The sequence below is a fragment of the Sarcophilus harrisii genome, chromosome 3 (assembly GCF_902635505.1).
Source record: "Sarcophilus harrisii chromosome 3, mSarHar1.11, whole genome shotgun sequence".
NCBI lineage: Eukaryota > Metazoa > Chordata > Mammalia > Dasyuromorphia > Dasyuridae > Sarcophilus > Sarcophilus harrisii.
In genome coordinates, this window is record NC_045428.1 from 403,314,916 (window position 1) to 403,328,163 (window position 13,248).

The 13,248-nt window shown below is 37.1% G+C and overlaps 1 protein-coding gene across 1 annotated transcript in view; it reads right to left on the reverse strand.

The window, feature by feature from the left end:
- LOC100929651 (myosin-IIIb) overlaps positions 1-8,473 on the reverse strand; it is a 212,167-nt gene extending 203,694 nt beyond the window's left edge. Inside the window, exons 1-4 of the mRNA XM_031961351.1 lie at positions 8,420-8,473; positions 7,828-7,932; positions 7,410-7,509; positions 4,255-4,331 (exon numbers count right to left, since the gene is read on the reverse strand). Coding sequence (XP_031817211.1) covers positions 4,255-4,331; positions 7,410-7,509; positions 7,828-7,932; positions 8,420-8,473 — 336 coding nt within the window. The remainder of the gene's footprint in view (positions 1-4,254; positions 4,332-7,409; positions 7,510-7,827; positions 7,933-8,419) is intronic.
- Between the last annotated feature and the right edge of the window lie 4,775 nt (positions 8,474-13,248).

Below are 13,248 nucleotides of genomic sequence, written 5' to 3' on the forward strand. Positions count from 1 at the left end.
TTTCCATCACTGAAAACTTTTTTTTATTTTGTTTATTAATTTTCCCACTGGCATCTCTGGCCTTTCCCATTCCCCCAAATGCTAATTCTTTCCCCTCTAAGGTTATTTTTTATCTTTTCTGTATGTATCATCTTGTTCTCTTCCCCCTCTCAAAACTCCAGCTAGCATGAGAATATCTGAGAATCCTATGACAATTCTAGTCAGTCATGCCTTATCATATTTTTTCTATTGTTTCACTTGACTGACAGTTTCTATTCTACAACATTTAGTAGCTTCAATCAGGAAGCTAGTCAGAATGAATGGGCAGTGTTGAAGAGACAGTTAATTTATGTTGCTACTTTGCACTGTCCGGAAAAACTGTGCTCCTTGACAGTTTTTCAGTATTTAATCTAAGGAGGGTCACATTCACTTAGCTACTTAGTTTGGGGAGTAGCACATTTTAAATTACATATATCAGTTGCTGAGGCTTATATATACATATATATCCACATATATATAAATACATATATATACAAATATATATGTATTTATTTTACCACTTTAAATTCATTTATATGTATATTTAAATCTCTCCCAAAAATAGACAATGATTAGTAACAAATGTCCTCCTTTAAAATATATATAAAAACAAATATTTGATGTTGTTTTACAAGTGTGTGATTGTAGTATTCTAGTGGAGTCCTCATTCAATTATATTTTTGTTCAGTTATTTTCAGTCATATCCAACTCTTCTTGATCCCATTTGGGTTTTCTTCACAAAGATACTGGATACATTTCCTTCTCCAACTCATTTGACAGCAAAGGAAACTGAAGCAAACAGGATTAAGTGACTTGCCCAGGGTCACACAGCTAGTCTGAAGTCGTATTTTAACTCAGAAAGATGAGTCTTCCTGACTCCAGGCCCAGCACTCTATCCATTGCACCATCTAACTGCTTCAAATATACTAAAACTGAGAATATAATAAAATTACTGTATAAAATTTTACCATTAGTTGGAAAGAATATTAATTTAGCATCATTATTTCAGAACTTATTGAAACCACCATGTAGTCTAATTTCTCTTTTGTTATTTATATAGCTTTTAATTAAAAAAAAAAATCTCCCCTTCATCCTCCTTTTTTTTTTCCCTGAGGAAATTGGGATTAAGTGAGTTGCCCAGGGTCCCACAGCTGTTAAGTATCTGAGGTCATATTTGAACTCAGGTCCTCCTGACTTTAGGGCTGGTACTGTATCCACTGCCTATCCCCTAATTAGGCTGCCCCCTCCCTTCATTTTTTAAAATAAGGAAACAGAGGCCTTAAGAGTATAACAAGGTCACATATCTAGTGTCAGAGCCTTCTGATTGCAAACCCAATATTGTCCTCCCTACTCCACACTTAACACCCTCAAGCTAAATCATTACCAATTCAATATTTAATGTCTAACATTTTGATTTGTTATTGTGTATGATCCAAAAAGACAGAAATACCGGACTTAGACTTACGTCACTGTATTAGCTAAATATAGTCTTCATTTGGACAATAAACACTAGGAATGAAATGATGCTTGGTAGCCCTGGGGTTTTCGCTAAATCCCAGGGATTGCAGGAAGGGCCACGGAGCATCTCAGTGTCTATTTGATGGAATCTTTGGCGCCTGCGTGGAGAACAGTCAGCCAGTCGGGCTTTGCAAAGGCTCATCCATGGGACTCCCGCACAGTAAACTGCTCTACTCAATTTATCCACCTCAGCAGGATGGAGAGTTGACTTGACCCTGCTGAGATCTGAACCAGTTCCAAGGAATCTGGGTATTAAAAGCTCACTATTAGACCACAAAACTACCCCCTAAAGAAACACTGTACTTATTTTGTTCAACCCAGCCACGGCTAGAAAGGTGAAAAAGAATTTTTTTTCCCTTCCTATCCCAAACACCTTTTAGAAATGTGCAAAACTCAGGGTAGGTTTCTTTTAATTACACTTGCTGAAGCTAAGGCCATCATCTTGCTGCTCTTTGTAATGTGAACAAGACCTTCCACAGCATGCTGTTGTTCTACCATGGAGAAGAGTTCAGTGACCTCAATTATACTTTCCTTAAAGAAGAGACCAATCAAAAGCTAACACAGGAACCTGCTAGTCCTAAACCAGAGGAAGGAAGAGCCCTTCTCTCACTGCCCCCAAATCCCTCTTAATCCTTTTGGCACATCTTCCACACTTTAGTCCTCTTATTAAAGAGGCCAGTTTGTATAATCCCAGAGGCAGAGTCTCATTTATGACACAGGATGTTGCACAAATTAAATGTTCACTCGAAGAGATATTCTTGCTTCAGAGCATGCTATTATCTGGTTGGAACATTTCCCAAACCACCACATGCGTCATTTCACAGTAGGTTCTGTAACTGGTTTTAGATGGCACTGGGATTGAATTACGCTCAGGCCTGTGTCTTGTCAAAATAATAATAATAATAACAAAAAGAATAGAGCCCACAAGAGGAGTGATCAGGTGCCAGGTAGCAGAGAACAAAATCACAGAATTTTAGAGTGAGACAGGACCTCTATCCATCTAATGTAACCCAAATCCAATGAGAATCCCCAGTATAAACAAATAGACAAGTGGAAATTCAATTTCTGCCTGAAGACCTCCAGTGAGTGCTTGAGTCTACTATCAAACTTAAATTTGCCTCTTGGAAACTTACTTTCATTGCTTCTGGTCCTATGTTCCAGGACCAAACAGAACATGTCTATTCTCTCTTTCATCTGATATCCCTTAACAAATTTAAAGGCAGCTACCATTAACTTTTGAGTCATCTCTTTTCTAATCTTCATATTTCCAGTTCCTCCAAATGATTCTCAAATGACATGGACTCCAGACCTTTCACCATCACCCTCTGGATTATCAATATCCTACCTCAGTTATGGAAAATAAACTGAAAACAATATTACATACTTGATCTGACAAAGACCTAATAGAGTAAAATTCATATTTGATTCTTTGTGATCCCATTTGGAGTTTTCTTGTCAAATTTATTGGAGTAGTTTTTGCCATTTCCTTCTTTAGCTCATTTTACAGATAAAGAACTGAGGTAAACAGAGTTCGCTGATTTGTCCAAAGTCACTCAGCTAATAAGCAAAGCTGGATTTGAATTCAGAAAAGTAAGTCTTCCTATCTCTACTTTATCTGCTCTCTATCTACTGTACCACTTAGCTGAAAATAGTAAAATTATCACCTCTCTATTCCTGAAAACCATGACTCTCTTCTTGGGTTCCCTGGCTTCCTTCAAGTCCCAGCTAAAACCTCATCTTCAACAGGAAGTATTTTCTGATTTCCCTTAATGTAGAGCCTTCCTTCTGTTGATTATTTCAAACATATCCTGTATAAAGCTTGTTTGTACATATGTGCTTACATGTTGTCTCTTTGAAAGCAGGGTCTATATTTGCTTTTACTTGTATCCCTAGAACTTAGCAAGGTTCCTAAAACATAGGAAGTATTTATTAACTGCTAGGGCAATTTAGTTGGCAGAATGGATAGAGAGCCTGGCCTGGAGTCAGGAAAACTCATCTTCCTGAATTCAAAATGGGCCTAAGACACTACTGTGTGACTCTGGACAAGTCACTTAACCCTATTTGACCTAGTTTCCTCATCTGTAAAATAAACTGGAGAAGGAAATGGCAAGCCACTCCAGTCTCTTTGCAAAAATAATTCCAAATAGGTCACAAAGAGTCAGACACAACTGAACAAAAATAAATGTTAATTGACTGTGTAAACTGACTCACTCCTAATTCAACCCAAGATTACATTAGCTTTTTCAGATGCCATGTTGCATTTCTAACTCGTACTGAGCTTATAGTCCACTAAAATTCCAAGATCATAGATTTAGACCTGAAATGGACCTTAAGGGCCCTCTAGACAAAGCACTTTATTTTACAGATGAGGAAACCAAGCCCAGAGATGTTAACTGAATTCTAAAGTCACACAAGGCAGTAAGTATAAGAAACTGGATTAAACTCGGCTCCTCTGACTTCAAATCAAACAGTATTTTCACTATGCCACATTTTTTCCAGATAAACTACTATCTAACCAAGCTTGACTAAGCAATGACAGTCAGCAACAACTACTTTTGGGACTATTACTATACAGCCAGGAAAAAAAAAAAAACCAACAGCCAATTTTCTTCTTCATATATTATTCCCTTGACACTTTATAGAAGAACACATAACTGAAACACCATGTCAGCATGCAGAAACACCCAGTAACATAGAGGCTAGACATAGAGTGCTTACCTCAGGAGCCATCCAAAATGGTGTGCCAACTGATGTGTTTCTACGTAGACGTGTGCTGGTTAGCTGAGCTGAAACACCTGAAATAAAACAAGTGATGGAAACTGGAAGTGGGCCAATAATGCTGTCTCATATACTTTTCAGTTTTATTTAATTCACTAGAGAGGAGTGCATTTTTGCCATTAACATTATTACAAATTAGAGGTATGGTCTATCATGGGATGGTTTTCATTTTCATAAATGGGGCAACCAAGAATAGCAATGAGATGCAGTACAAAAAGTTCTAGATTTGGGATCATGGCTCTGAGTTTGAATTATACCTCTGTCCCTTATGGCCTCTGTGACCTTGAGTTGCTATGTAACCTTTCTGTCCCTCAGTTTCCTCATTAATAAAATGGACTAGGGATACTAATACTTTTTTATGTCATGGAACCCTTTTTACATAAAACTCCTTCCAGTGAAATCTGTTTTTGATGAAAAAGCATTGCAAGTGGCTCTCAGGAACTATTAATTTTCTAAAGAGGGAAAGGGCTCTAAATCCCAGCTCTTTCCCTTTCTACCTGGGTGACCTTAAGCAAATCAGAGAACTTCCCAGTCTTGGTTTTCAAAAACTATATCTCTGACCTTACTAAGAGCCAGAGCCAGAGGTTTCACCTTTGCTGAAACAATTCCATTTGCTACATCCCAACATGTGGAAGGCAGATGTTTGCCTTCGGAAAGGGATGCTTACGTGGTAAAGTTGAATTGCTTATATAAAGTTGATTGACGCTTGTGGACTAGTCTCATTTGCTTCCTTTATTCACACAACCTAATTCCATTAGCACTGGATTTCAAATGAACACTGATCTGATCAGGACTTTAACAGGAAAACCAAAACTCCTGACTAAAGGCAGGACATCTTGGGATTATTCCAGATCACATTGAGAAATGGAAAACTTCTGGTTGCCTTCCATTAGGGAAAGAGAAATCAGGCACATGCTTGGTAGTCAGTAGGGTACCGTGAGCTGTTCAAATGATTTTTCCCTATATTTACATTCAACTTGTTTGATTGTTCAATCTAGAAAATATTTGTTGATTTTTTTAGCCAAACTGGGTGGTGAATAATCAGGTAAAATAATTCAGATCAACCCAATCAAAAGTTTCAATCTGTATGTACTATTTTATAAAACTCTGGCAGAGCAAACCAGCCCAAATTGAAAGCAAATCAAGTCAAAGCCACCCTGAGAATCAGTAGTGGGCCTGGACCTGTTAGTGACCCCTATGCTTTTAGCCTAGGAAAGACCACTGACTATATATTACAAGATATCTTGCCAAGAGTCTAAGATTTTTTGTGCCTGAGACAATTTATCAAAACCTCATCCAAAGAAATAGACCTGAAGCACTTCTTCATTTGGGAGATTTAGGAGAAACTGTGAGACATCAAGATTAGCCCTTTTGCTAGAGAGATACCTGGGAGCTGTCATCTGATAGTTTTCTATTTAAATTAAGTCAATGCATGCCAAACTCAGTTGCTTCTAATTTGCTGAAGAAGTACAAGTAATCCAGTATTCCCTAAAGTTCGCATCCTAGAGCAAAGCTCTATTAGTGGAACACCAGTTGTAACTTTGGGCTTGATGTCATGGGATATACCCCTGTCTGGGCTCAATGTTGCCTTCTATTCTCTCCTATTTTCTTACTGGCAAATAAAGAAAACTAAAGGAACCCAACTAATTTCATGATATATTTTCACATGATTTTTTTTGCACACATTAGTCATTAGCACATTTAGGGATCTCATTATTGTCCTGACTCCCTTTGTATTATTAAAATGATTAATACTTCTAGGCAAATATCCTAACAGAACTGTATCTTCATTTTGGTTTTGTACTTGAAATTTGTAAATAAATATGTAAGGATAAAAGTGCTGCAAATTCCTTTTTTTTAAAACTAATGGATTGTTACAAATGCCCTAAGGTTACTTAGTACTTATTTTTTCTCTCTTTTTGGGAATATAACCGATTCTTGGGGCAGCTAAGTACACAGTGGATAGAGTGCTGGAATCAAGAGAAGCTGAGTTCAAATTTGATCTTAGACACTAGCTATATGATCCTGGGCAAGTCATTTAACCCTGTTTGCCTCAGTTTCTTCATCTGTAAAACAAGCCAGAGAAGGAAATAGTAAATTATGCCAGTATCTTTACCAATAAAACTCCATGGTCGTGGAGTTATAAAGAATGGGACATAACTAATTGACCAAAAAGCAACAATAATAAAATTTCAATAACAATAAAAATATCAGATAGCCTGTCTGTTTGCATGAGTAATCTATGATTTCCTTACCATGGAGAATTCCAAGTGTGGGAACTTCCTCCACCAAAGAAGATTACAACTCACGTCTTACTTAATAGATAAGTCCTATGGAATCTTCTCAAGTAAACAGAAATACTCTATTTTTGTCCAGGCTCACAAAACTAATAAGCATCAGAGGCAGGATCTGAATGCAAATTTTACTGACTTCAAGTACAGTACTCTCTTGACTACACCATACTGTTTCTAGGACCTGTTACTGTATCCCTATGAATATCCAGAGGAAATGCTGAAAAGATCTGTGGGAATATATAATATCACTTTCTATTTTCTCTCATCATTTCCACTTCATACTAATGTTTCCAGTTTAACCAACCTCACATACAGCAGCAATAATCACAATTTAAATGGAAGTTAGCTCTCAGACCCACAGGACCATTTTACCTTCTGCTCACTGGGAGTAAATGTGCCTGAAGCCAGCAAAAGTCATTTGAGATACCAAACAGCTTTTTCTTTTCATATGCAAAAGAAGGAACTTCAAAAATCAAATTAAAAGCAATTGCCCTCAAATGCAGAGGGCTCTTATAAGAATACCAACAATTTTATTTTTTTTACTAAAAGGGTTTTTTTGGGTAACATTTTTATTGTTAATGGGAAATGCTTTAAAAAACCCCAAATAGATGCTGTGACAGCATCTCCTAGGGTGCTCCATCTGCTCCCCCTTCTCTGTACAGCCCATGGATACACGTTTCCAACTGGAAAAACCCCTCACAGCCTGTGGTGTTTCAGGAAGGCCCCCAGTAAGATGACAATAAATTGCAGCTTCTGGCTAAACAGAGGCAGTCAAGAAAACAAATGGCAAGCACTCATTACCAAAGTCAACGAGCTTAACTCCTCCTTCTGTTGTCAGAAGAATGTTGTTCCCCTTGACATCTCGGTGGATAATTCGGTTGTTGTGTAAGTGCTGAAGACCCTGCATGGCAAAAACACCACCATCATCATGGCAGGCACCAAAGGAAAACATTAGTACTCTTATTGGAAAAGAATCATCCTGTTATTAAAAATAAAAGTCTAAGGAAGACAATCTCCTCTTGGGCTACACAAATATTTGTCTGGAGATCACTTTGGAGACAACCTCCCCTTCTTCCTTTCTCCTCTACTGCCCTCCATAATTAATATTATTGTTGAGTTTCCATACAATAAAATATAGCATTTCCATAGAGTATGCATTAAAAATGGATGCACAAGTCACACCTCCTGCTCACATGATCAGCTTGATGAGTATGCTTACCAAAAGTGCCCCATACAAGATATAAGAGATTATAGCTTCATCCAACCGCTGCCCACACTTCAGCAGGCCTTTGACAAGATCTGTGACAGAACCTCCATTACACAGCTGTGAGAGAAAGGACAGGAAAAGAAGAAAAAGGAGACAAAAACAAAGACTTTTTTGATTATTCACCAAACTTGTTTTGATTTTTAGAGTTTACTAAGTAAATCCTCAGCCCAGAAACCCTAGGTCAGACTAATTAGAAGTCAGCTTTGAATTGTACATGTTGATCTAGTTCCCACATACAGGGGAACTTTAGTTAAGATAATGATTTGTGATTGATAACTTAGAACCAAAAAGATGTCATAAAATTAACTGCAAGAGAAATATTTTTTTAAATTACACTTTATCTTAGACTTGGGAAGGAGGCATATAAATTTATAGTTTTTGATACTTTAGGGGAGTATTTCAATATTTCCTTTCTTGATGAGCTGTGTCTTTAAAAAAATATTTTTCAACTTTTTTGGGGGGTGAGAGAGATGAAAAAAGAATAGAAGAAGTAAGACTGATGCACTTGATAACTGGGAGGTAACAAATTACAGTCATTTCAAACCTTCACTCCATCAATGTTCCCACTGGCAGGCAATATAAACCTGGCAGCGGCCATATCTCTGTGCTCAGATTTGATGGCATGTGCTGCCAACAACTTAGATGAAACATTCTGATCTAAAGAGGAAAAATAGCACTATGTACTTCCCATTAATGGGGTACCATATATCAAAGTTTGTGTTAGGGTAAGGGAGTGATACAATTAGGACCCACATAAAGTTATTTTTATTTACATCATTATTTCATCATCCTTAGGATTTTTCGAATCACCAGCCCTTCCTCCTTCTTTCATAATTCTTCTCCTCTCTGTGTTTTTTTTTTATTTTCTGAGTTGTCATTGCATGCCATGTTGATGGTCATCACTTCATGGATCTTGGTTTGCCAGGCTGAAAATGCCTGTAGAAGCTACAGATTTTCTTCAGTTGGACTAATATTTGTAATTTGGATTCTTGCTAAGAGGGAAACCTTTGGTTATGACTTTGAGGAGAAACTAACTAGGCACTTAGAACAAAAAAAAAACATAGAGCAACACATATTCAGTAAGTTATATGCATATTTTTCTATAAAACAGAGGTATTTATTAACACTTTAGCTAATCATTAAGTACTAATAATGTTTAAATTTTAATAGAAGACAATTGCATGCTTTTCATTTTCATTTGCTGTTTGGTCTCATTCTCTGTCTTAAAATTTAAATTCTGATGGCTTACTACTTTGTCTAAGATCCAGATTTATTAAACACTACTGCCCTTCATGAGCAACCTTACTGTTCACACACAACATTCCAGCTCCATCTGGGCCTTTGACCTAGCTGTCCCTCTTACCAAAAATGCATATCTCCCTACATACTTCTACCTTTTACAATTCCTAGTCTCCTTCAAGGTTCACCTTATATAATACCTTCTATAGGAAACCCTTTTTACACTTCACAGCTACTTTTGCCTCCTCTTCCCCAACCCCTTCACTCAGTTACCTGGTATTTATTTCAAAGAGAGGCTGTGCCGTTTACAAGCTGACAAACTAGTCTCTGAGTTAAAAAGACCTGAATTCAAACCCCATGTCTGACGCATACTATGTTATCTTGGGTAAATCATTTAATCTCTCGGTATTCCAAGAAATTTGATGATGATGATGATCATGATGATGATGACAGCTTCACTTAATGTATTTGCAAAGTACTTCATATATATTATTCCATTTGCTTTCCCATTATTCTTGAATCTAGTAAGGTGTTTGCTATTATAATCCCCATTTCATGGATGAGGAAACTGAGTCAAAGAGAGGTCAAGTGTTTATGATTTATGGTCCCCATATTTGAGACATAATTCAAACTAAGAGCTTTCTCATTCTAAGTATAGCATTTAACTGCCTCTAAGTTTCTAAAATACAAGACAGGGGCCATTCCTTATTAGTATAGTGAATTTCCTTATTGGGAGTGTCCATTGATGTCAAACTCAAATGAAAATGTGCTTGCTGAATTGTACATAAGGATCTCTCATGGTGCATTTTCACTTAAATGACCATATATCAACATTATCCATGTTATATTACATTTTATTTTGTTAAATACTTTCCAATTACATTTTAATCTGTTTCCATCTACTTTGAAATATTACAGGGCAGTCAGACTGCATGTTTGATACCTCTGCCCTAAACCCACAAAATCATAGATCCAGTCCAATATTTTTTAGGTAATATAAAAATACTCTCTCTCTGAAGAAAATTTAAAGCTAGGAATCCTTTCATTTCAATCTCATGAATTAAAATGTTCAAAAGAAGAGGTAAGGGAAAGGGAGTATTCTTAAATTTTAGTTTACATTGCAGACTAGCCACATCAATGTCAGATATCATCTGACTGATATGAAGCATTAGCCAATTGTTACATAACACTGGTAAAATATTTGTCGAATAATGTAGCATTGACAAGTATGCTAACGAACTTTTTTGGAAGGAAGCCCTCTCTAGGAATCAGGACAACTCAGGAAACTAGGATTGGAATAATTTCTGTGAAGCTACAGCATTTTTTCCACTTCCTAGAACATTTTCTTGCTACCTCGAGAATATTTTCAGCATTTTATGTGCCATACTCTCATCCCCATAAGAAAAAGTAAAAGAACCAGACAACATCAGTGGGTAAAACTTATTCTCTCTATTGTGTAGATAACACATACATTTTCAGACTTTTCTGGGCCCAGTGCCTACCTCTGACATCTTCCAATGTGTTCTACTAAAGAAGGGTAGGGAAAACATCAAAGTGAATATAAAATCTCAAGATAAAATAATTGCTTCATTCTACAAGTGCATTAGCATGAACTAATTAAATATCTTTAAAATGCCTTAGTGAGAAAAAAAAAAAAAAACATTACTGACTACTCACCCTACCCTGCTGTCCCCAAAAGGGTCTTAAGAATGAGCAATTACTTTTACATAAAACAATTGACATTAATAGATTAAATGCTATTTAGAACACAGGCTTGGGCATAGGAAATTTAGGGACTATTTCAATTATTCTGCTTCCCAATTTCATGTAACAGATTGTACCGTTAGGTTGCTTTAAAACAAAAATGTTTAAGTTTAAAGTCCGTTAATAATTTAGGTTATTTCTTAAACTTGTTTTTCTCTTCTCTCCCAATAGAAAAGAAATAATTAGATGGATATATCAAAATATGAAATAACTCGAGGTTTAAATCTCTGGGGCAGCCAGGTGGTATAGCAATTACGTGCTGGACCTAGAGTGAGGAAACCCTGAGTTCAAATTCTCCCTCAAACACATATTAGCTATGTGATGCTGGATAAGTTACTTAACCTCTACCTGCCTTAAGTTCCTTGTCTGTAAAATAGAAATAACAATAATATCTCCTCCCAAGACTGTTGTAATGATTAATTGAAATAATATTTATAAAAGTGCCTAGTACATAGTAGGCACTACACACACACACACACACACACACACACACACACACACATGCTATTTTCTATATAATCTAGTTTTTTTAAAGCACCTAAGGATAACTGGTATCACACAGTCAAAGAAAGGCAAAACTATTTAGTTTAGAATTGTGTGTGGTTCCATGAAACTTATATTAGGCTTTTAGAGACCATATTATTTCATTCCTCTCATTTTACAGATGTGGATACAGAGAGTCAGGTAAATTATGAAAGTTAACTAACCTAAAACCTAACTATGCCTGGGGTCTGAATAATCTTCTCATAATCTTCCCATTTCTTCCATAATTTTCCACTTGAAGGTTCTTGTTGTTATAATTTCTCTAAATCAAGACTTGGGAAAGACATCATCATCCAGACAATTGCTAATACTCTTTAAATAATTCTATATGGATTTGAGTAGAGAAGATATCACAAGAATAAATCGAGGGAATATAGGACTCTTATAGGACTCTTATTTCCCAACTGAGCTTTGTGGCTATATGGTTGGGAAGGAAAAAATAAGAACAAAAGAACTCTGTTGAATAATGCTATCAGAGATCTTGTGGTCTGGTGGTCTCTCTGGAAACTACCTGTTGCAGCACATGGAGGCAATTCCTTTGCCTCGATTAGAGACCTCTGTTGTTGCTACTTTAATATTATCCTGTCATTCAGTCTTTGTGACCCTGTGGGCCCTACTATTCATGGGGTTTTCTTGGTAAAGCCACTGGAGTGATTTCTTCCCAGAGGATTTAAGGCAGACAGAGGTAATTTGCCTAGGATCACACAACTATTAAATGTCTGAGTACCTCATTTGAACTTGGGTCTTCCTGATACTGAGCCCAGCTCTCTATCCACTGAACCATCCAGCTACCTAAAGTCCTTTTTATTTTAAATTGACAACAACTTTACCCCATCCTCTCTTTCAGCTTCATAACAGCACCATGAGGAATGCACAGGGATGAGGTGGACCTCAGATGCAGGTAACCTAGGCAGTTATCTACATAGTGTCCCTTGAGAATCAATAAGTCACATAATTCCTTCTCCAGATAATGTCTTCCTCATCCCCTACCATGAATCTGCTTCTGTGTTTTAAAATCCCACATTACTCCCTCCTTTGGACTTAAGCATTCTTAAATACAAAGGTGGCAGAGGATATGTGCACTTTTTTAGCCTTTCTGTTTATCAGATTAGCTAGCTCACTAATCACAGAAAAGAGCACCCATCCCCAGCAATAAGCACAATAACCCCCATAGGAGTCAACCCGGAGGATAGATTTTATAGGAACTTCAAGCTACTCCATTCACTAGTGTGTAAAATGTGCACCTGGTGCTGAGACAAAGGTCAAAATGTGTCCTTAGTTTCCATAGTAACAAGTAGAAGAAATGCTTTTAGCCAGATAGCTTGGGAACCTTTAAAGTTACCATTAAAAATAAGTACTTGCAACCAGCCTCCTCTCCAAATGTAAGTGTTGTCTCCCCTGCTCCACAGTGACTGAGGATCCCAGGGAGCCATCCAGGGGCTGACTGAGGAGATTCTGTAGAAGGGGGAGAAGGAAGGGGCTAGACAGTCAGTCCCCTCCTCTTCCCTCTCCCTCACTAGGCCTAAACTGAGTAAGAAGAAATACATGTACCAAAGCTCTGTAGGATCATAGATCTATCTAGATCTAAAAAGGGACCCTAAAAATCATCTAGTCCAACACCCTCCCTTTACAGATGAGGAAAATGAGGGCCAGGGACTTTAAGTAGTGTGCCTAAAGTCCCACAGAGAATGTCAGAGATAGGATTTTAATCCAGATCTTCTGATTTCAGAGCCAATATTCTTCTTACTATAAATGCCTTTAAGCCCTTGAGGAAATACAAGTCTTTCTTCGAACAAAAATAGTGTTTTTGTTATTACAGATCTGTAG